Source organism: Oncorhynchus clarkii, chromosome 13 (assembly GCF_045791955.1).
Source record: "Oncorhynchus clarkii lewisi isolate Uvic-CL-2024 chromosome 13, UVic_Ocla_1.0, whole genome shotgun sequence".
NCBI lineage: Eukaryota > Metazoa > Chordata > Actinopteri > Salmoniformes > Salmonidae > Oncorhynchus > Oncorhynchus clarkii.
The window spans coordinates 20484142-20509013 of record NC_092159.1 but is presented as its reverse complement, the minus strand read 5'-3'; the positions used below and the strand labels follow the sequence as shown (position 1 = coordinate 20509013).

General features: G+C 43.3%; 2 protein-coding genes across 2 annotated transcripts; both read right to left on the bottom strand.

Moving 5' to 3' along the window:
* Window positions 1-2948: 2948 nt before the first annotated feature.
* On the bottom strand, window positions 2949-5314 carry LOC139423821 (small ubiquitin-related modifier 2-like). Its single transcript, XM_071175457.1, has 4 exons — window positions 5191-5314; window positions 4464-4595; window positions 4141-4212; window positions 2949-3650 (listed from the first exon to the last, which is right to left on the bottom strand). Exons 1-4 carry the CDS (start codon window positions 5209-5211, stop codon window positions 3585-3587), a joined length of 291 nt encoding a protein of 96 aa, XP_071031558.1. The 5' UTR covers window positions 5212-5314; the 3' UTR covers window positions 2949-3584.
* Window positions 5315-5550: 236 nt separating this feature from the next.
* Window positions 5551-14421, bottom strand: LOC139424554 (ADP-ribosylation factor-binding protein GGA3-like). Its single transcript, XM_071176512.1, has 17 exons — window positions 14357-14421; window positions 13651-13735; window positions 13325-13400; window positions 13133-13231; window positions 12902-13025; window positions 12695-12798; window positions 12259-12339; window positions 11933-12070; window positions 11640-11721; window positions 11411-11530; window positions 10949-11185; window positions 10657-10718; window positions 10244-10506; window positions 8438-8736; window positions 8127-8296; window positions 7480-7590; window positions 5551-7146 (listed from the first exon to the last, which is right to left on the bottom strand). The coding sequence occupies exons 1-17, from the start codon at window positions 14394-14396 to the stop codon at window positions 7036-7038; spliced, it is 2202 nt and encodes a 733-aa protein (XP_071032613.1). The 5' UTR covers window positions 14397-14421; the 3' UTR covers window positions 5551-7035.
* Between the last annotated feature and the right edge of the window lie 10451 nt (window positions 14422-24872).

Here is a 24872-nt window from a genome sequence, read left to right as displayed (position 1 = left end):
AGGGCCTTGGTCAGGGAGGTGACCAAGAATCTAATAGTCACTCTGATAGAGCTCTAGAGTACCTCTGTGGAGATGGGTGAACGTTCCAGGACAACCTTCTCTGCAGCACTCCACCAATCAGGCCTTTATGGTAGAGTGGCCAGACGGAAGTCACTCCTCAGTAAAAGGCACATGACAGCCCGCTTGGTGGTGGCAGCATCATGCTGTGGTGATGGTTTTTCAGAGGCAGGGATGGGAGACTAGTCAGGATTGAGGCAAAGATGAATGGAGCAAAGTGCAGAGAGATAACCTGCTCAGGACCGCAGACTGGGGCAAAGGTTCACCTTCCAACAGGAAAACCCTAAGTACAGAGCCAAGACAACGCAGAAGTGGCTTCAGGACAAGTCTCTGAATGTCCTTGAGTGGCTTAGCCATAGCCCGGACTTGAACATCTCTGGAGACCTGAAAATAGCTGTGCAGCAACGCTCCCCATCCAACCTGACAGAGCTTAGGAGGATCTACAGCTAATGGAAGAAACTCCCCAAATAGCATCATACCCAAGAAGACTCAAAGCTGTAATTGCTGCCGAAGGTTCTTCAACAAAGTACTGAGTAAAGGGTCTGAATACTTATGTAAATAATCAGTTTATTATTTTTTTTATAAATTTGCAAAAACGTTAAACTTTTTTCTTTGTCATTATGGGTAATTGTGTGTAGATTTTATACATTTTTAGAAACAAGGCTGTAACCTAGCAATGTGGAAAAAGTTAAGGGGTCTGAACTTTCCGAAGGAACTGTACAGTGCCTTGCGAAAGTATTCGGCCCCCTTGAACTTTGCGACCTTTTGCCACATTTCAGGCTTCAAACATAAAGATATAAAACTGTATTTTTTTGTGAAGAATCGACAACAAGTGGGACACAATCATGAAGTGGAACGACATTTATTGGATATTTCAAACTTTTTTAACTAATCAAAAACTGAAAGATTGGGTGTGCAAAATTATTCAGCCCCTTTACTTTCAGTGCAGCAAACTCTCTCCAGAAGTTCAGTGAGGATCTCTGAATGATCCAATGTTGACCTAAATGACTAATGATGATAAATACAATCCACATGTGTGTAATCAAGTCTCCGTATAAATGCACCTGCACTGTGATAGTCTCAGAGGTCCGTCAAAAGCGCAGAGAGCATCATGAAGAACAAGGAACACACCAGGCAGGTCCGAGATACTGTTGTGAAGAAGTTTAAAGCCGGATTTGGATACAAAAAGATTTCTCAAGCAATAAATATCCCAAGGAGCACTGTGCAAGCGATAATATTGAAATGGAAGGAGTATCAGACCACTGCAAATCTACCAAGACCTGGCCGTCCCTCTAAACTTTCAGCTCATACAAGGAGAAGACTGATCAGAGATGCAGCCAAGAGGCCCATGATCACTCTGGATGAACTGCAGAGATCTACAGCTGAGGTGGGAGACTCTGTCCATAGGACAACAATCAGTCGTATATTGCACAAATCTGGCCTTTATGGAAGAGTGGCAAGAAGAAAGCCATTTCTTAAAGATATCCATAAAAAGTGTCGTTTAAAGTTTGCCACAAGCCACCTGGGAGACACACCAAACATGTGGAAGAAGGTGCTCTGGTCAGATGAAACCAAAATGGAACTTTTTGGCAACAATGCAAAACGTTGTTTGGCGTAAAAGCAACACAGCTCATCACCCTGAACACACCATCACCACTGTCAAACATGGTGGTGGCAGCATCATGGTTTGGGCCTGCTTTTCTTCAGCAGGGACAGGGAAGATGGTTAAAATTGATGGGAAGATGGATGGAGCCAAATACAGGACCATTCTGGAAGAAAACCTGATGGAGTCTGCAAAAGACCTGAGACTGGGACGGAGATTTGTCTACCAACAAGACAATGATGCAAAACATAAAGCAAAATCTACAATGGAATGGTTCAAAAATAAACATATCCAGGTGTTAGAATGGCCAAGTCAAAGTCCAGACCTGAATCCAATCGAGAATCTGTGGAAAGAACTGAAAACTGCTGTTCACAAATGCTCTCCATCCAACCTCACTGAGCTCGAGCTGTTTTGCAAGGAGGAATGGGAAAACATGTCAGTCTCTCGATGTGCAAAACTGATAGAGACATACCCCAAGCGACTTACAGCTGTAATCGCAGCAAAAGGTGGCGCTACAAAGTATTAACTTAAGGGGGCTGAATAATTTTGCACGCCCAATTTTTCAGTTTTTGATTTGTTAAAAAAGTTTGAAATATCCAATAAATGTCGTTCCACTTCATGATTGTGTCCCACTTGTTGTTGATTCTTCACAAAAAAATAGTTTTATATCTTTATGTTTGAAGCCTGAAATGTGGCAAAAGGTCGCAAAGTTCGAGGGGGCCGAATACTTTCGCAAGGCACTGTATGTGCTGTTTACCATTACCTAGTTCTCTCCTTCGTTTTCTCCTTTGTGGAAACGTTGTCTATAGCGTTGACTCTCGACCAGATACCATGTCTCACCCTTAATAGCTATAAGCTATTACCCAGGGGTCGTAAATCCCTAGTTAACCTCCTATTTCATGTTACCTCATAGGACTTTTAAAGTACACCAATATCTTGTCTCACTTCGCTATATTAGGCTTCCCTCTCTCCTGGAACCTCTTGTCTATAGATTTGGCTTTTATCCCATTCCTCTAGATTTTGGCTTCCCTCTCCTCCTCATTTGCACTGCATGTCCCGTCTTAATAACCCCTCTGGCCTCCAAGGCACCCGGATCTATCAAGCTAGTTTATTTATGGTGTGCACGGTACCTCAGGTTGTCGCGAACCTGCCAGTGTATATACACTTCTCAAAAAAATAAAGGGAACACTAAAATAACACATCCTAGATCTGAATAAAATATTCTTATTAAATACTTTTTTCTTTACATAGTTGAACATAGTTTACATATCTATGACCGAGACAAATATAAAAAAAGATTACATTTATTTCAACAATAACAGATGAGTCTATTTAAATGCTTATTGGAGAACATCAATACAAGTTGCATCACAAACAACTTCTACAACATAATATATAAAAAAAGAAGAAGAATCCATCTCTGAAAACAAAAACAGAAAAGTCTGACCAGCAATCGTCAAAACGGATGATATAGATGTAAAGAACTTACACACACCTTCCAAAAGACATTGTCCAGAATTGTAGGATTTGATTGCTGGATTAGTTCAGCACATGAAACAGGATCTGACAATAGGTATCCTCACTCAGTTGTTTATGTACAGAATAAATGCAAGGATGATATAATATACAACAGTATGTTATGTGCATTTTGTGAATATCAGAGTGAATGGTATTGACACTTGTAGAACTAGGTATGCTGAATCCCAAATTGACAAAACTCCTACTCCTGTAGAACTGAAACGATTGGAAGTATCCAATATGGCGATAAACACAGAAAGTCAGATATTACCATATTGGTCCAATCTTTTCAGATCTGCATGAAGTGCCAGGGATAGGAGTTAGAGGTCGATTTGGAATTCAAAAGCGGAGTTTCAGAAAATACATTATTAGGGGAGGTAGGGGTGTTGGTGGGGAACATTGGACCCTAGTGAAGAAAACCTCCCGTTTGCTGCTGGAACACATCGATTGTGTCTTCATCTTCCATTTCCAACTGAAAAAACAAAAGTCATGGTCAAGATCAGTTATAGCATCATAGCAATTTATAAGCATTTTTCTACCAGAGTAAACCAGCTTCAATGGGCAGGATAAAACATGTTTAAATATTTTTGGGTGGTATTTTGAAGTTTTATTGACCAGTTCAGATCAGAATGTTAAAGATTGACTGTATGTTTTGTTTATTCCATGTGTAACTCTGTGTTGTTGTATGTGTCGAATTGCTATGCTTTATCTTGGCCAGGTCGCTGTTGCAAATGAGAACTTGTTCTCAACTAGCCTACCTGGTTAAATAAAGGTGAAATAAATATAAAGATGAGGATTACAGGAGAGAAAGTAAGTGGAGGAACAGGGATTGAACCTCTGCCTCCAGGGAACTATGTGGTCCTTGAGGCAGCCCCCGGCAAAGGATAAAAACATTTGCCAAAGAACAGTCAACTCAACCATATGATATGAGGAACAATAACAAACCTTATCCACCAACTTACTTGTGCTGGTGTGTCTGTCTCGTTGATTGGTTGACCATCGAACCGGAACCGGATTTGCCTAATCGTCAGGCCCTGTGGAAAGGCATCACAAGACACTTAAATATTAACTTCAAATACTATAAAATACACAATACTTCAATCAAGGGAACTTGTGCATTGTAATAAAGCCTTCTGTCTGGGCGCATGTCTATAGGATGTCATGTTGCTTGCTTAGTGAGACCTCTGGGACCTCTGCCTTGTAGCACACGTGACCGTAAGTTTCACACATCCCCATGTGCTACACATGCATGTTTGTCAGTCAATGGATGTTGATGTTGCCTTACCTGTCTTTCGCAATATGCCTTCATGAGTTTGCTGAGGGGTGTGTGCCTTTTGATCTTGAACTGCACCACTGAGCCGTCTTGTCCTGCCACCTTCAAGTTGATGTGGTCATTGTTCTCCGTCTTTACTCCTTCCTAAAAACAAATAAAACAGATTCCATGATTAGAGAAGGGAGTGGATATTTTAACTAAACTATCATTCACATCAAAACTAACTTTCAAATCACGGATGATATTGGATAGAGACATTATTGTGAAGTGCAATGGTCTGCAAGGAATACTCCAATTCCTAACAATGCAATGTTTACAACAAGCTAATTGATCATATTAGCATGCTAACTACTGTATGTAGCTAGCTAGCTGCCATACTGTTATTCGGGCACGGGCCCTCTATGTTAGCTAGCTAGTCATCTAGGTTGCATCATGACAAGAAAACACATGAACAATATGAAGATTACATTTAAATTAGAAAATTAAACTGCTTATATTGACTGACACAGTGAATAAATCCCATAAGGCACATTACTACTGACATTATTCGCTAGCTAGCTACACGCTAGCAGTTAGCCTAGCTGTCCAGACCGATTCTGAAATATTTCCTAGTAAATCAACCGGTTTAGTAAATTAGCTGCTCTAAACCTCAAACCTTTTCAGAATATCATACAGACCAACATACCGATAATATAACTTCACTGTAAATATTGCGAATAAAATACGTTTCATTGCTCACCTTGGGTTTTTCGTCTGCCATGGCTGCTACACTTCAGCGACTGTGCGCTTTCTCCACGACGCTTCCGCAGGAGCGCCACTTCCATCGGCGCCAGTTTGGAGAGCAGTCTGTGCTGCGCTTTTTCCATGACGATACATTTCTGAGCACTCAGTGTGTGTGCAGTGTTACAATTCTGAGCACCTACAGTGTGTGCGCCCAGTGTTGCTTGTTGGTGTGAAACTAAACTTAAAAATACAAAGTAAAATGACATTTTCTAAGAGGGTTGATTATTTAAAGGTGTTTCATCGCAGGTAATCAGACTGTATGTTAGGGCAGCCATGGCAGGCATATGAACATACCACATACAGAATGTGGCAATTCTTTAAAATTAAGACTTTAATTTTTCATGCGGTGAAACAGCTGTTTGAAAATACATTTACAGTACATACTTCTGTTCAATCTCATTAAAGAACCACACATTAATGCACATTAATTAATTTGCCAGTCTCTGAAATGGATGATAAATACAGCAACAATTTATATTGAAGTTCGGAAGAGTCCTCCCATTGTAACATTGGTACTGATAACAGAAAATGGCTTCAGAACGCAGACAGACTGAATACAGACATAAAGTCAGACACTCCTGTTACATACAAGTACATTGCAAGGGACACCCATAAACCCTATTTTGAGTGACTGATTCATGTCATATTGTACCACTGCAGGCAAAGCACCTTCACCCATGGGCTGTTTGAATGGGGATACAAGGTTTACAACGTCGCAGATAGAAATGTAATGTCTGACAAACTTCCCTATGCAAACAACTTCGTTCTACTCAATACAGGTCTATCTGAAAGTGCTGTGGTATTTCACCCTCCTGGATAAGCCCCAGGTTTCTACAAACTATTATTAAATTGCTACCAAGCCATTCAAAGTCAAGTATGCTGGGAAGAGTTCAGTATGCAAGGAAGAATTCAGCAGTAAACTGATCTCAAAACAGTAGACAGAGCTTGCTTCGCTAACAACATCTCTGGAAACCAATACTTTCATGACAAGCACCTAAAAATAAATAAATACTTAAGGATTCACAGTCACACACCTTGGCAGGCCACCACCTCCCATAACTGAAACATGTCAAAATAGCACTAATAGAAATATATAGGTAGAAATAGAAAAATCCCACCTGACCAGATAAATAGCGCTCTGCTCCCAAAAATACAAATAATTCAATTGAATATATTCAAAGACCTTCTCAACAACAGTATGCAAGTGTTCAGCATTTAGCTATCTGTACTGTCATTTATCTGCACCATCATTTTCTACTGAGGTATTGTATTGGAATAAAGTGAAAGGGGGCAGGTGGAAGAGAGATACATGTATGCTACTAGTCTAGGGCTTCTTTTCCATTAACTGTGACAAATCGGGAGATTGTCCCTGTCCAATTACTGGTAGTTCATTGTAACAGTCTTGTGTAACTGCCCGATATATATCATGTGATAACTTCCACTCTTATCACATGCTAGGCTGGCTCTTATTGACCGTTGAAAGTTACATTTCCAAGTGTATATGACTGCTCTAAAACCAAACATTGTAAGTCTGTACGGCATTTCTAAAGTGCAGCAATTCTGTAACAATTCCATTCAGAGAAGATTGGGCTTGGAGTCAAATTTTGTTTTAAAATGACACCTAACAGAAAAACAATGTAACAAATGGCACAATCATAATAGCGCTTAATAACTTACTAGTATATGAAACATTCACAAATACATTGATTCTCCCCCAAATAGTCTTTGTAGTGTCAACTGACTCAAGCTCAAGCTGTCCCCACCATGTACTGTCCTTGGCACCATTTTGCGGTTAGGGGGGCTATAGAGCCCCCCATATCTCCGCTGGGGGGAACTGGTCCACCTCCCCAGTCTCTGTGCACTGCTGCTCTCCCAGTGTGAACGTCAGCTTGTATCTCATCCGGACCTTCTCCTGCGAGAGACACACACACAGCGTTAGCATGCCAGCTTAGCCTGCAGGTTAGCATTGTAGCATCCTTTCTATTTCAAACTAGAGCACACAAATGATCCAGGAGATACGAGACATGGGTAGGTGATGTCAGGAATCATAAAGACCAAGTAACAAGTAAAGGATGGATTAATGGATCCTGAATCTTAGCAGGGATCACACAGACAAAATGTATGCACTCACTGTACCATAACATCTACTAAGTGGAATATATTATTACATTATAATAACCACATTTTCAACTCATGCAAATTTTAGATGAATAACTCCCATTGACTACACTAGGAGGACTCTCACCATCAGTGGGTTGGCCAGAAGCATGACTTGAGTGATGGCGGCGGGGGGAAAGATGGGGTTAAAGGGCGCCAGGTCAGTTCCCGAGGGCGGTTGTAGTCTCACCTTCATCGACTGGCAAGGGGGAAGGAATAAACAGGGAGGTGGTGGTGGGGGGGGTTATCAGTGACAGTTTGAAGACAGGCTGTGATTTATATATATATATATTTATTAACTCACAAATATTATAGTTTGAGCAAACTTCACTGCCTGTCTAAAGCAGTACCTCACTGAACATCTCACTTGTGAGGATTCAAGTATGCTAAAATAATGATGCTTGTGAGTTCTTTTCCTCAACTACAGCAGGGTTCCCCAACTGGCAGCGTTGGTTTTAATTGGCCCCCCAGGTTCTGAGCAAACTTTTTTCTCTCCATTGTTGGGACATATAATACTGTCAAAACACCAGGAAATCAGCTCCAAGTGATTTTAATGTTGGGGATCTGTTGCTAAGTATTCCCACACATATCTGGTCATATAAAAATGTAAGCAAGGTTTTAAATTCTGATATCTTCTTGCAGTCTACAATTGATCTGTAATTATGTAAGTACAGACCACAGTGTAATTGAATAGGTTGTAACAGTGCGAGTGTCCACTGTCCAAGCCAGCCTTACTTTGGGTACAGCAGCCTGTAGGACTATGTTCCTGACGGGAAGAGGTGCCGTGTTCAGCATGGACACCACCATCACCAGCACATCCGGCCGGCCCGGCGGACAGTCGGTGGCAAAGTGCAGGAGAACGCGGACCCCGTCTTTATCATAGGCCGTCATAGGACACAGCTTGCCTTACACATCACAGAATGACAGAGAGAGGAAGAAAATACTCAGTATCTGCACTTCCAGCCACTGTACTGAGCCATCTATGTTGACCAAACTACAATACCCAGAAACCCCTGAAGGCAGGCTAAGGTCTTCCTGGGACTCACTTGGCTTGATGACTTCCAGGGGCACGTGGACGTTACTTAGGGAGATCTCAGGGAACTTGGCTGGGCTGGCCTGCCCCAGCGGAAGAATCAGGATGGGGGACAGGGAGCGGAGAAGGGGGCTGTCATCAGCCTGGGTCTTAGGGGACAAGGTAGGTGCTGCAGCAGCAACAGCAGCCGGTAGGATACCCAGAGGAAGAGGGCTGGATCTGGAGGCGGGGATTCCAATTCTCGGGGAGGCAGTGGCACCCATAGCCTCACCCATACCAAACAGGTCGCCGGTGTTGATCACACCAGACATGCTATAGTAGATGATGAGAGATTAAAACTGTACTCTCTACCGCCCATCCCTACTGCATACACTCAAAATAATAGATCAAGGAATAACACCAATTGGTTATAATACACGGCTCAAAAAAATAAAGGGAACACTTAAACACAATGTAACTCAAAGTCAATCACACTTCTGTCAAATCAAACTGTCCACTTAGGAAGTAACACTGATTGACAATACATGTCACATGCTGTTGTGCAAATGGAATAGACAACAGGTGGAAATTATAGGCAATTAGCAAGACACCCCCAATAAAGGAGTGGTTCTGCAGGTGGTGACCACTTCTCAGTTCCTATGCTTCCTGGCTGAGTCTACAACCCACACAAGTGGCTCAGGTAGTGCAGCTCATCCAGGATGGCACATCAATGCGAGCTGTGGCAAGAAGGTTTGCTGTGTCTGTCAGCGTAGTGTCCAGAGCATGGAGGCACTACCAGGAGACAGGCCAGTACATCAGGAGACATGGAGGCCGAAAGAGGGCAACAGCCCAGCAGCAGGACCGCTACCTCCGCTTTTGTGCAAGGAGGAGCAGGAGGAGCACTGCCAGAGCCCTGCAAAATGACCTCCAGCAGGACACAAATGTGCATGTGACGCCGTGGAGAACGTTCTGCTGCCTGCAACATCCTCCAGCATGACACGTTTGGCGGTGGGTCAGTCATGGTGTGGGGTGGCATTTCTTTGGGGGGGCCGCACAGCCCTCCATGTGCTCGCCAGAGATAGCCTGACTGCCATTAGGTACCGAGATGTGATCCTCAGACCCCTTGTGAGACCATATGCTGGTGCGGTTGGCCCTGGGTTCCTCCTAACGCAAGACAATGCTAGACCTCATGTGGCTGGAGTGTGTCAGCAGTTCCTGCAAGAGGAAGGCATTGATGCTATGGACTGGCCCGCTCGTTCCCCAGACCTGAATCCAATTAAGCACATCTGGGACATCATGTCTCGCTCCATCCACCAGACTGTCCAGGAGTTGGTGGATGCTTTAGTCCAGGTCTGGGAGGAGATCCCTCAGGAGACCATCCGCCACCTCATCAGGAGCATGCCCAGGCGTTGTAGGGAGGTCATACAGGCACGTGGAGGCCACACACACTACTGAGCCTAATTTTGACTTGTTTTAAGGACATTACATCAAAGTTGGATCAGCCTGTAGTGTGGTTTTCCACTTTAATTTTGAGTGTGACTCCAAATCCAGACCTCCATGGGTTGATAAATTTGATTTCCATTTATCATTTTTATGTGATTTTGTTGTCAGCACATTCAACTATGTAAAGAAAAAAGTATTTAATAAGAATATTTCATTCATTCAGATCTAGGATGTGTTATTTTAGAGTTCCCTTTATTTTTTTGAGCAGTGTAGTTGGTGGCATTTAAATGTTACTTCAGTATCCACTTTCAAGCCTCAGTTACATGGTGTGCTACATGCTATCTAGCATCTAGCCTTCACAGGAACATAAAGTATGATTGGTAGTGGAGATAAGCACCTCTTGGGGCTGCCCAGATCCAACATGGCCAGGTCCTGCAGACTGTGGTTCAGGGAGGCGGAGACTGCCTGGGCAGCAGCACTGGGGTAGGGTAAGGAGGCCGCCACTGAGGATTGTGGGTAACTGACAGGGGCGGCTGTCTTAGAAACAGGCTCTGTTGTAGACGTTCCTAACTGGTCCAAACTGGCGGCTGTCGTAGAAGCTGCAGAGAATACAGTAGCTGGGAGGGCGCTGCCAAACAGGTCCAAAACTGGGTTGGGAGCCTGGAAGAGAAAGGGTTTAACATCACATTAAACAATGTGTGTCATGCTAATATTGTTAAGATCAATATTTCAAGGAAGGATACATATTTTTACCAGATAAATGCTTCTGAAAGTATTGACTGGTTAAAACACTTGAAAATGGCCATTTACCTGCAAAAATGTCATCCACAGATTATTCAAGTCATCTTTTGCAGGAACTGGGTCATTAAGTCCTGAAATAAACAAACAGTCCATATATCAGTCAATTTATTCTCCTGTTCTATCAAGAAAACCCACATTTCCCGGAAGAGGGGGAGACTTTGACAATATATGTGGGGATTAGGTGAGTCTACTATGTGAATTCAATGTCAAAAACATGAATCACAAAGACACACAGAAGACTAATGCTTTCTTAACAGATCCAAGACATAAAGGTGCTGATACAGGATGTGCTGTGCTGTACCTAGAGAGAGGAGCTCTTCGTCCAGTAGAGACAGTGCGGTAGAGGGTTTGCTGGGGCTGGAGTCCTCCATGACAGGGCAGGCCTGAAGATCCTGGAGGGGTGCAGACCCGTACAGTAGGTCGGCTGGGATGAGGTCTGGGTGCTGGGCTAGAGGAGGATGCTCAGGTGGGGAGGGGCTCTGGAGGTCCAGACCAGCCAGGTCTATCAGGATCTCAGACTGGTTGCTGTCTTTGGTACCTGGCCAGGGAAGGAAAGAGATTGATTGAGTTTCACTTATTTGTTGCTGCTATCATGAGATGAGGGTGAAACAGTCCAAGATGGTGAATACAATAAGACACCAATGTGTTCTCAGATGAAGGGGGGCTTATACTTTTGTAAAGAATCCCCAGACCTGGGCCTCAGAAAGGAAAAGGTGGACAATCCCTGGTAGAAAATAAAATCTGTGAACCCTCATGTTCTTACATTGTGTAGTAGTTGATGGTCCAAGTGTCTCCATCTCTCCATTGACAGTCTGTCCCTCCACAATCCTCTTATAGGAGTTGATGACGCGGGACAGGTCATCACTGGCCTGCAATATGTCACCTGGGGGTCACGTGAGGTCAAAGGTCACAATGAAGGCTCATCCAACCAATCAATATGACCAATGGAAGGGATTTGACTATTTCGGCCAATAAGATGGCATGTTGGTTACCTAAGCTGCTATCGTTGTCCTCGGTCTCTGTGGCCAGCTTGAACACAGTCCCCCTCAACTTGTCACAGTCACCGTAAAGCTCCTGAAATGAAAAAGCAACACCAATGTGAGGTCAAATATGTCATAGGTCATATATGCTTCCAAAGTGTATTAACAATTCAGGCAAACTTTCATTGTCTTGGAAGCGATTTAATTTTATTTTCCATGAAGTTAATCTATAAAAAGTCTCCATCTCAATTTTTTTGAGGGGGAAGAGTCTACAATAGTGATAGGGAAGTAAGATGTGGACCAACTTTGATAAGCTCCTTGTCGCCATCTGTTGATTGGTCCCTGCTGAAGTGGCTGAGCATCTCGTTGAGCAGTTTAACACTGTTGTTGACCTCCTCCAGAGTGCCGCTGCGCTTCGATGCTCTCTGCAGCCTCACCTCATCCTGAAACACAGCACACACCTGCCTTAAACCCACTGGGACACAGTGACTGACAGAGGGCCGGATTTAATCACTTGTCGTCATTATGGTCGTCGTCAACGTCATTATGATGCTTGTGTAGCAACTCTGTTTACACAACTACTGCCTCGATCACTGGATGCATGTCTGTATGATGATGCATGTAGGCTAACCTCTTTGACCATGTTTTTGATGAGGCGGTTGGCCTCCTGTAGATCCTCAGGCTTTTTGCTCTTCAGAAGCTCAGCCAGACGCTACAGAGAGAGGATAATAATAAGTCAGAGACTCTAGTACACTAGTCTGTTTCCCACAGTAGGGTCCAGTTACAGCAGCCAAGCCCTGTGACATATCCCAGGGCTTGAGAAAACATATTTTGATCATAGACCAATGAGAAAGAGGATGAGACAGTCAGGAGGGTTTTCATAGTGTAATTGTTATTGTCATGACATAACCATAATCTATCTAGCCTATGCCATTTGCATCCCAAAGACAGAATTCAAACATATATTTTTGAAAGATAACACAATTAAAACGTTCTTCACAAAGTAAATTCATAGCGTCCGTATACAAAGATCTTCCATCAAACATCATAAGAAGGAAACAGCTCACCTTGCTCTTCTCCTCGTTCTCAAACACAGGATTCTTGGGCCGGGAGGGGGGCGACGGCATCAGTGTCTTATCCAGAGGAACCTCGGGGTCAACTGTGACAATACCTGAAAAAAGGCAACAGTTAGAAGTGACATGGCGACTTTACAGTATAGGCTAAATACCAATGAAAACCTGAAATAGGGTCATTTTAAAATGCTGAAATACTACCTTGTTTCTTCAGCATTTGATAAGCTTCACTGATCTTAGCCTCATCGGGTAGAGAGAGCGTCCAGCTGAAGAGCATATCTACCACTCTCTTCTTCACCACCTCCGACACTCTGTCACCGAGATACTGGAACAGGAACAGGGTTCAGCTGGATGGATTCCATTTTAACAAAGCAACAAATGACATACAGAACTATGGGATTAAGGACCAATACAAAACAGTTATCTACTTACTTTAGGTGACACCACTTTGATGAGTTCATTTAGAAACCTAAATTTCCCAACTTCGTTGTGAAACCTTGTCCCGCAGTTCTTCATGCAAGCCTCTAAAACCTGCAGATTTAAGTAGTCCATGTTAGAGCTCCAAGAATTATATGCCTAGTGATAAATTACAAATACTCAATGTAAGAGTGGGATGTTACGCACCATCAAAGCCTGTATCGCCTCCCATTCTTGTGGGGACTGGATTTTATGGGCTAACAATCTCACAGCAATCTGTGGGCTGAAATTAAAATCATATAATATCAGAACAAATCTCAAACGATTCAAAGATTCAACAGTTCCAAATTAGCCTAATTTGAGATGTTGCAGTTGACAACAATAAAAAGTTGAAACCATTACATCTTCAGAAAACCCTATGGATTACAATGAGATTACTACCGTAACACTGCAGAAATGAGTTCAGCTTCTGAAATATGATCCAGGGAAACTGCAGTAACGTTACTTGAAGCGCACAGAAAAAGCATCCATACCCTTCCAATTCCTTATTGATTTGGTCACAGAATCCTATAATATACTCCCAGTCTTCCTGCCTGTTGGATGGGTTGGTGGCCTTGTCTGCAAGGGGGAAGGATCACATGAATATATATCCCTGACTGCGTTTTCATAGGCTCCTTTATAAAAAAAAACTGCTCATGGCTGACACCTGAAGGTGATAAAAGCCAAACATGTCATGTATTACTGCACATTTGTCTTGACGCAAGCACTGCAAGATCTAGTCGAATACCGGCAGCCCTTGCAGGAAAGTAGGTAGCTAGGTAGGCAGTTAGCTAGTCACAGAGTTGTGTAGCCAGCTGGAGGTTAATTTGTAAACAACTACAGTAGTTACAGTAGTTGCTAAGCTATCTAGCTAGCAAACTAACACCTAAAATCTTGACAACTAGCAAAAAATAGAAGCTTAGTTAGCTAGCTACCTAACAAGAGTCAATAAAGGGTCGTGAACATGAACTGTTGTTGCCAAAATAGCTAGCTAACGTTAGCTCATTGCAAGAAACCTCTCATGCCCCAAACATTGACTCAAAAACACGATAAATAAATGAAAATAGCCATTGTTGACATTTGTATAAAATGTGCATTCTGGCTGGCACTGGTGATGTGGTTGTGAATGGCCAAATTGTTGAACATTAAAACGATTCATAAAGAATTACATATAATTTAATTTCCAAGCATGTAACTCACTGAGCCACGATTCCAGCGACTCCCCTTCCGCATCCGCCATATTCACTGCAGATACACTAATGGGCGTATTCGATTATGCTGAACTAAGGGGCACCGGTCGTGAACGGGAAAACGCGGCGAGGGAGGAGCGCAATCTCAAATTGAACAGTAATCTGCTGCGATCGGTCAGGTTGTCTACATCATGATGCATACATCTCTTTTCCTTACAATATGTTTGAATTTTCAAAGAGTTTTCATTGGTAAGGCAGATAAAACGTTTTTATTGAAAGCAATCACTTTTGCATGTGAAAACAGAATCCTGCTCATTACTCCACGTGCTTAATAATGTCACTTTTGTTTAGGACCCATTTAGCTGGCGTTTTGAAAGGGGCACCTGGCTCAAACCCAGGAGGCAACCAACTGGGTTTGAAACTGGATCAATTGTCGGTACAGATGGTTTGTTTAGCCTACATAGCAGGTTAGGATAATTATCGTTGCGTGTTAGGAAAATGTACATCGCAGTTTCGGCGAATTAATGTAGCAGGTTAATAGAACTAAATTAGCGGATTAGGATAATTAACGTACAGGTTAGGAGAACTAACGAAGCAGGTTATGTGAATTAACCTAGCAGATTAGGAGAATAAAATGGTATTTGTCACATGCGCTGAATACAAACAGCTTCTACCCCCAAGCCATAAGACTCATGAACATCTAGTCAAATGGCTACCCAGACTATTTGCATTGCCCCCCCTGTTGTCATCTATGCATAGTCACTAATAACTCTACCTACATGTACATACTATCTCAACTAACCGGTGCCCCTGCACATTGACTCTGTACCAGCAACCCCCTGTATATATTGTTATTTTTCACTGCTGCTCTTTAATTACTTGTTACTTTTATCTCTTATTCTTACCCATATTTTTGGGGAAATGCACTGTTGGTTAGGAGCTCGTAAGTAAGCAATTCACTGTAAGGTCTACCTACACCTGTTGTATTCGGCGCATGTGACTAATGAGATTTGATTTGATTTGAAGACCTTACCGTGAAATGCTTACTTTTGAGCCCTTAGCCCTTAACCAACAATGCAGTTTTAAAAAAGTAGGTAGGAAAATGCAACTTGATGCTCTCGATGGTGCAGCTGTAGAACCTTTATACACTGCTCAAAAAAATAAAGGGAACACTAAAATAACACATCCTAGATCTGAATGAATGAAATATTCTTATTAAATACTTTTTTCTTTACATAGTTGAATGTGCTGACAACAAAATCACACAAAAATTATCAATGGAAATCAAATTTATCAACCCACTCAAAATTAAAAATGGAAAACCACACTACAGGCTGATCCAACTTTGACGTAATGTCCTTAAAACAAGTCAAAATGAGGCTCAGTAGTGTGTGTGGCCTCCACGTGCCTGTATGACCTCCCTACAACGCCTGGGCATGCTCTTGATGAGGTGGCGGATGGTCTCCTGAGGGATCTCCTCCCAGACCTGGACTAAAGCATCCGCCAACTCCTGGACAGTCTGTGGTGCAACGTTGGTGGATGGAGCGAGACATGATGTCCCAGATGTGCTCAATTGGATTCAGGTCTGGGGAACGGGTGGGCTAGTCCATAGCATCAATGCCTTCCTCTTGCAGGAACTCCAGCCACATGAGGTCTAGCATTGTCTTGCATTAGGAGGAGCCCAGGGCCAACCGCACCAGCATATGGTCTCACAAGGGGTCTGAGGATCTCATCTCGGTACCCAATGGCAGTCAGGCTACCTCTGGCGAGCACATAGAGGGCTGTGCGGCCCCCCAAAGAAATGCCACCCCACACCATGACTGACCCACCGCCAAACCGGTCATGCTGGAGGATGTTGCAGGCAGCAGAATGTTCTCCACGGCGTCTCCAGACTCTGTCACGTCTGTCACATGTGCTCAGTGTGAACCTGCTTTCATCTGTGAAGAGCACAGGGTGCCAGTGGCGAATTTGCCAATCTTGGTGTTCTCTGGCAAATGCCAAACGTCCTGCACGGTGTTGGGCTGTAAGCACAACCCCCACCTGTGGACGTCGGGCCCTCATGGAGTCTGTTTCTGACTGTTTGAGCAGACACATGCACATTTATGGTCTGCTGGAGGTCATTTTGCAGGGCTCTGGCAGTGCTCCTCCTGCTCCTCCTTGCACAAAGGCGGAGGTAGCGGTCCTGCTGCTGGGTTGTTGCCCTCCTATGGCCTCCTCCACGTCTCCTGATGTACTGGCCTGTCTCCTGGTAGCGCCTCCATGCTCTGGACACTACGCTGACAGACACAACAAACCTTCTTGCCACAGCTCGCATTGATGTGCCATCCTGGATGAGCTGCACTACCTGAGCCACTTGTGTGGGTTGTAGATTCCGTCTCATGCTACCACTAGAGTGAAAGCACCGCCAGCATTCAAAAGTGACCAAAACATCAGCCAGGAAGCATAGGAACTGAGAAGTGGTCTGTGGTCAGCACCTGCAGAACCACTCCTTTATTGGGGGTGTCTTGCTAATTGCCTATAATTTCCACCTGTTGTCTATTCCATTTGCACAACAGCATGTGAAATGTATTGTCAATCAGTGTTGCTTCCTAAGTGGACAGTTTGATTTCACAGAAGTGTGATTGACTTGGAGTTACATTGTGTTGTTTAAGTGTTCCCTTTTTTTTTTGATCAGTGTAGTATCTGAGGTCCCATGCCAAATCTTTTCAGCCTCCTGAGGGGAATAAGCATTGTCATGCCCTCTTCACAACTGTCTTGGTGTGTTTGAACCATGATAGGTCCTTAGTGATGTGGAGACTAAGGAACTTGAAGCTCTCGATCCACTCCCCTACAGCCTCATCGATGTGAATGGGGGTTTGCTCAGCCCTCCTTTTCTTGAAGTCCACGATCAGCTCCTTTGTCTTGCTTACGTTGAGGGAGAGGTTGTTGTCCTGGCACCACACTGCCAGGTCTCTGACCTCCTCCCCTATTGGCTGTCTCGTCGTCGTCTGTGATCAGGCCTACCACTGTTGTGTAGTCAGCAAACTTAATAATGGTGTTGGAGTCGTGTGTGGCCACGCAGTTGTGGGTGAACAGGGAGTACAAGAAGAGACTAAGCACGCACTCCAGAGGGGCCCCAGTGTTGAGGGTCAGTGTGGCAAATGTGTTGTTGCCTACCCTCACCACCTGGGGGCGACCTGTCAGGAAGTCCAGGATCCAGTTGCAGAGGGAGTTGTTCAGTCCCAGGGTCCTTAGCTTAGTGATGAGCTTGGAGGGCACTATGGTGTTGAACGCTGAGCTGTAGTCTCACATAGGTGTTCCTTTTGTCCAGGTGGGAAAGGGCAGTGTGGAGTGCAATAGAGATTGCGCCATCTGTGGATCTGTTGGGGCGGATATGTGAATTGAAGTGGCTGCCTCCTGGGCGTGTGCCATGTGCCCTGTTCAAAGCCCTGTTCAAAGTTTTTTCACATGCAAAAGTGATTGCTTTTGAGATAGATCTACCATCCCAATGAAAATTAGATAGAATTTTCTAACATTTATTTTATTGAAAAAAATGGATGATGCACCATTCTGCCTTGTTGACAAAATGACAGAGCGGCACAGATTACTATTCTATTTGAGAAGGCGGCTGCACTCCTCCCTCTCCGCTTTCGCCCGATCACGTAACCGGCCTTTACCTGGTGCCCCACGGCTCAGCATAATCGAATCCGCCCAGTGCCAGAACAGCGAAGTCGTCAGGAGCCAATAGAAAGAGAAGCTGGAGAGGGATTTGGTTTTTGGGCGGTTCTTCCCTGGAGTTTCACTGCCGGGACGCAGTCAGACCCTTCTCATTTTGCCTGCTGACGTCACGGCCATAGACCGGTGCACAAGATAATGACTGTATATGAGGGAGAAACCAAAGATCTGCGGAGACACCACGTGACCAAAATGACATGTCTTTGGACCAAATTTCTCACGCTTTCAACCACTGGGCTGTAGAAAGAATGACGATAAATCGTTGAAAGTATTCTGTTAATCTGGTTTGGACGCCTGAGTAGGCATAGTTAGCACCGGGTGAAAAGTGATTGTACTTTTCTGGCCAATGACAAAGTTGTCTCAATACAAAAGTAAGGTAGGTTAAGCACATGGAGTAATGCGTAGGATTCTGTGTTTTCACATGCAAAAGGGATTCCTTTTGATAAAAACGCTTTATCTGCATTGCCATGTTTCTGAACGATGGATCATGCTGCCTTGACAATATAACCGAGCGCTGCAGATTGTTGTCAGATTAGAGCAGGGTGTGCCTCCCTCACAGGGTCGGCCGGTCATGTGACGAGCCATAGCCCGGTACACTCGTGCCTGTTTAATAGAATCCCCTCATTGTAATAAAATGGTGATAGATAGGATTTGGGGTATTTTACAGCCCTCTACGAGAAACGTGGTTCTCTAGTCTGTATGGGAAACAAACTTTAAAATTACTATATGATAGGCATAAACCAAACAACAAAGTCATTTGTAACATGACACATGTTTTTGTTGTTGCTAGAATCTCTTGTACCCAGAATATAAGCTTGTTTTACTTCAATGTTTGTAAACACACACTGCATAGCCTCAAAACATGGTTAAAACTATAAATGTTGATATCATGGATGGTCAGTCCTTGCATCCATCGCTCTGTCTATGAATTTGAGAGTGGTTACATTTCTCCAGGCCCATCCCTCAGCTTATCAAAACAGGTGGGTTGGCCGCTTTGTTATTGTTTTAACTAAGGATTCAAGCTTTAATGGTTTCAGTTTCAAAATGTTAACAATACCGTTTTACAAAATAAAATATTCACGGAATGTAGAAAAATGACCGATTCAAATTGTGAACAACCAAAATCGGCAAAGGCTACTCTAGTGAAATAAGACATCTTCATTTATAAGACTTGATTAAAAGGTAAGAAAATAAACATATGCTTGATTATACAAAATAAAATCAAAAATATATAACGCAAATCAGTCAAGATAAACCTGATAATGACACATCCCTACAAGAAAGTTTTAGGGAAACGTGTAGTTCAGCACAAACCGGTCCTCAACGTAGCAAACGTTAAATCGAATTTAACGTACCACGGGTAACACTTTCCGCCAAAATGACGCCGCATTTATTTACGATGACTAACGTTACTTCGTCTTTCAAAGGTTGACCAATATGATCTGACGTCAAAGGCAGTGGCCACTATGTGATATTATTTCTTAGATCTGATTAACAATCGAATCACTTAATCAGAAGAGTTTACGAAAGTCTGATTTTTCTAATTGAAGCACGCCTGGCCATTGTAGGCTGGCTACAAGCGGGTCTACATCCACCCCACTAGAGCAGAAGTTGTCATCTTTGCCGTCATCTCGTGGACACAAGTTATCTACGTAAACATAGCTAGTACCGTAGAGCAGCTGACCTGAGCTAATAAGGCAAATGGATCCACGTTTTTCGAAGATGGATATGTGAAAAGGATGCTTGTCAACAATACAGCTGGAGGAGAGTAATGTAGTGCTTATCAAGGCAGAGGTATTGTCATCAATGAAAACAAGCGGGTGGCTCTCCCCTTGCTGCAATGTGCATCTGTGTGGTCAGTGTAGAGGGGCACTGCAACCAGAACCTGTCACACAAGAACATCCCTCCTGAGGACACGGGTACAGACAGACTTCAGTCATGGCACCGGCCAACTAAAGTGTCCAAGGAAGCAACAAAGCTGAGTGACATTGTATGATGACCGTGATGTGGCACTAGGAGCGGATGGAACAGATAACAGCTTCAAACTTCTTCGCTGTGATCAGGAGGAAAACGAAGCACACAAAGTTAGCTGACAACCTAACAAACCCAATCCTGTTCACAACCATACACACAGAGTTTGGTAAAGAGCATGAGCAGGATGCATTCAAAGCCCTTAGCCCACATTACAAGGTGAAGAACTCCGGCCTAGTGGTGCACACACCATCTCCCTTCCTGGCTGCTTCCCCAGATGGGATCGTGGTGGAAGGAGATGAAGATGCACCTGTGGGACATGAGATGCAGCTCAAAATTCAGGAATATCCACCTAAAAGAAGCAGCAAGACTTGACAAGAGTTTCCCAGCTGTAGTAGATTCAGATGACCAGCTCGGATTGAGTTAGAAACATCCGTATTACTATTGAGTAATGGGGCAAGTGGCCATTATGGGAACACATTGATGCGATGTGGTGTTCTAGACAGAGAGGAATGGAGATGTGTAAGTTCTGTTTGGTGATCGTCTATGGCAGGACTGCGTGTTCCCTTTTGGAGAGGTTCTGTTTCTTACATACGGTATGTTGCCTATGCTCACCAAGAAATCATGAATGAGGAGTCACATAAAAGTCATACTTTTACCCAGGAATATCTAAGTCTTTTTTTTTTAGCCTGCACCTTGACTCAAATTTGTTGATGAGCACTTCCTCACTCTTCCTGCTTGTGACGTATAATACATACATTATCCGGATATCATCTCATGATGTGAGGGAGGCAAAAAAGAAACAAAAAAATGTGGCGTTTGTTTTACTAACTAAATGACACTTTGTACGCTTAGATGGTCAAAGGAAGCAGTCTCTTCAGCTTTCTATGTTTCTTCTGCATATTGTATACGGTACATGTACCCACAGAGTTGTTTCATCTGTTAATATTGGTCTGGTTTCTTCAGCTTTCAATCGAAATACTACTTTTGTTCAAGGCCTAATAAAGCTATTCGATCTTGTTTCATGAGTGACTGACTTGTGTGAATTAATAGCAGTCCAGCTGCCGTGGATGTAGCTTGATTGTGTCAACAATGGGATATGTTCGACGCTTGTGAATGTGAATGAGCAACAGACATGTCTGAGGCTCAACAGCGGCTGGCTTTATTCACAGTCTTATGTTCTGGTTCAGAATGGGAGTGACATGCAGATGAGTACCCCCTTTACACTAGGACCCAAATAATCAAACTCACGTCATATACAGTGTTAGTGTTTATGATCACTATGGTTGATGTACAGTTACAAGGCGACATGGCTTCATACCCTGGGTTGCTGGAAAACAGAATGAGCCGAAGGAGTCTATTGTGAGGGAAATTGGCAGCAGAACACAAATCTGAATGCACGCATGACTCCTTTTTAATGCGCACCAAAATTACGATCTGTTTCTATGAATTACCCGGTGGAAGCCTAACACTGTAAGATCGAATTTCATAACTTAGCTAGTCATGTTGGCAATGGAACAGACTTTCAAATGATGCCCACCTGACCCAGATTGTGATTTATAATGGTCCGTTTTTGCATTGCGTAAACAAGAACAGTAATTGTGTGACGGCGGGGATGCAGGGCTGTGTTCCAAACGCAACAACTACAAGTGTGCTTGTTCTAGTTCCTCAACAGCACAGCTAGGAGAGCTCAAAACAAAACACCTCATAGTTGAAGACTTCTTTGAGTTATAAAAGTGTATTGAAATTACTTAGGAAGTGTGCACACTTTGGAAAGGGGTGGGGCCACTTGGAAGAGGTGAAAAAATTATTGTTGTCTATCAACAATGACAAGCCACCAGGGTCTGACAATCTAGATGGAAAATTACTGAGGATAATAGCAGACGATATTGCCACTCCTATTTGCCACATCTTCAATTTAAGCCTACTAGAGAGTGTGTGCCCTCAGGCCTGGAGGGAAGCTAAAGTCATTCCGCTACCCAAGAATAGTAAAGCCCCCTTTACTGGCTCAAATAGCCAACCAATCAGCCTGTTACCAACCCTTAGTAAGCTTCTGGAAGAAATTGTGTTTGACCAGAAACAATGCTATTTTACAGTAAACAAATTGACAACAGAATTTCAGCATGCTTATAGGGAAAGACACTCAACACGCACAGCACTTACACAAATGACTGATGATCAGCTGAGAGAATTTGATGATAACATTTTTTTTTGTTAGACTTCAGTGTGACTGGACATTATTGATCATAGTCTGCTGCTGGAAAAACATGTGTTATGGCTTTACACCTCCTGCTATACTGCGGATAAAGAGTTACCTGTCTAACAGAACACAGAGGGTGTTCTTTAATGGAAGCCTCTCCAACATAATCCAGGTAGAATCAGGAATTCCCCAGGGAATTCCCCAGGTGGCAAGGAATAATTTAGCCCTCAATATTTCTAAAACAAAAAGCATTGTATTTGGAACAAAACACTCACTAAACCCTAAACCTCAACCAAATCTTGAAATAAATAAGGTGGAAATTGAGCAAGTTGAGATGACTAAACTGCTTTGAGTAATACTAGATTGTAAACGGTCATGGTCAAAACATATTGATGTAGTAGTAGCTAAGATGGAGAGAAGTCTGTCTATAATAAAGCAATGCTCTGCCTACTTAACAACACTATCAACAAGGCAGGTCCTACAGGCCCTAGTTTTGTCACACCTTGACTACTGTTCAGTCGTGTGGTCAGGTGCCACAAAAAAGGACTTAGGAATATTGCAATTGGCTCAGAACAGGGCAGCATGGCTGGCACTTGGATGTACACAGAGAGCTAATATTAATAATATGCATGTCAATCTCTCCTGAGAGGTATTGACATGTTGAATGCTCCGAGCTGTCTGTCTAAACTACTGGCACACAGTTCGGACACCCATGCATACCCCACAAGACATGCCACAAGAGGTCTCTTCACAGTCCCCAAGTCCAGAACAGACTATGGGAGGCACACAGTACTACATAGAGCCATGACTACATGGAACTCTATTCCACATCAAGTAAAACATGCAAGCAGTAAAATTTGATTTAAAAAACAGATTAAGAATACACTTTATGGAACAGCGGGGACTGTGAAGCAACACAAACATTGGCACACACACACACACACACACACACACACACACACACACACACACACACAAACACATAATCAAAGAGGAAAATGTGAATGACCACTACTATACTTTAAATGTCCATAAACACTAAGATAGTTAGAACATTTAACATACAAAAAAACACTTGCTTGCCCAGAAAATGTGAGCTGTACCTAAATGATATACACTTAAATTGTCTTCCATGTTGATGGTGAGTATATGTTCAAATACACACTTATAACAGATACCTTTTTCTATTTGAAATGTAATGAAATGTATGCTCGATTACATACTAATTATTGGACAGACAGTGCGAGAGAGACCGGAAAGCCAGGAGGCGTGTCCGTGCCAGAAAGACAGCGGCCCGACTTGAACGTGACAGCACAAACACATGGGACCCCAGGGCCAGCGGCCCAGACCACCACACCACGCCAGGCTTTTCAAACCAGGGTTGGGGAAACAGTTGGTCAGATGACAACATATGTGCCAGATCTCATTCAGTTCTGAGCACATGCTGATGGGAACTTGCTGCTGGAGAAGTTTTTTTACCCGTTCAATGGCAGGATCAACATGAATTTGTAGATGAGCAATGCGCTGGGTGTCACACATCTCTGGAGCAGTGAACTGAGACTTCCCCCTCACAAATTGTGCTACAGAGACAGACTCCTTTGGAAACAAGTAAGTCCTGGATGTCAATACTCCGATCCGCCAGTACCCATCCCCTGCTTCCAGCATGTCCAGTAATCCACTTCCCCCAAAGACCTGTCTGTCAGAGGTTGCCCGTCCCATACAGATCAAACATGTACAGTGGGGCAAAAAAGTATTTAGTCAGCCACCAGTTGTGCAAGTTCTCCTACTTAAAAAGATGAGGTCTGTAATTTTCATCATAGGTACACTTCAAATATGACAGTCAAAATGAGATTTTTTTTTCCAGAAAATCACATTGTAGGATTTTTAATGAATTTATTTGCAAATTATGGTGGAAAATAAGTATTTGGTCACCTACAAACAAGCAAGATTTCTGGCTCTCACAGACCTGTAACAACTTCTTTAAGAGGCTCCTCTGTCCTCCACTCGTTACCTGTATTAATGGCACCTGTTTGAACTTGTTATCAGTATAAAAGACACCTGTCCACAACCTCAAACTGTCACACTCCAAACTCCACTATGGCCAAGACCAAAGAGCTGTCAAAAGACACCAGAAACAAAATTGTAGACCTGCACCAGGCTGGGAAGACTGAATCTGCAATAGGTAAGCAGCTTGGTTTGAAGAAATCAACTGTGGGAGCAATTATTAGGAAATGGAAGACATATAAGACCACTGATAATCTCCCTCGATCTGGGGCTCCACGCAAGATCTCACCCCATGGGGTCAAAATGATCACAAGAACGGTGAGCAAAAATCCCAGAACCACACGGGGGGACCTAGTGAATGACCTGCAGAGAGCTGGGACCGAAGTAACAAAGCCTACCATCAGTAACACACTACGCCGCCAGGGACTCAAATCCTGTAGTGCCAGACGTGTTCCCCTGCTTAAGCCAGTACATGTCCAGGCCCGTCTGAAGTTTGCTAGAGAGCATTTGGATCATCCAGAAGAAGATTGGGAGAATGTCATATGGTTAGATGAAACCAAAATATAACTTTTTGGTAAAAACTCAACTCGTCGTGTTTGGAGGACACAGAATGCTGAGTTGCATCCAAAGAACACCA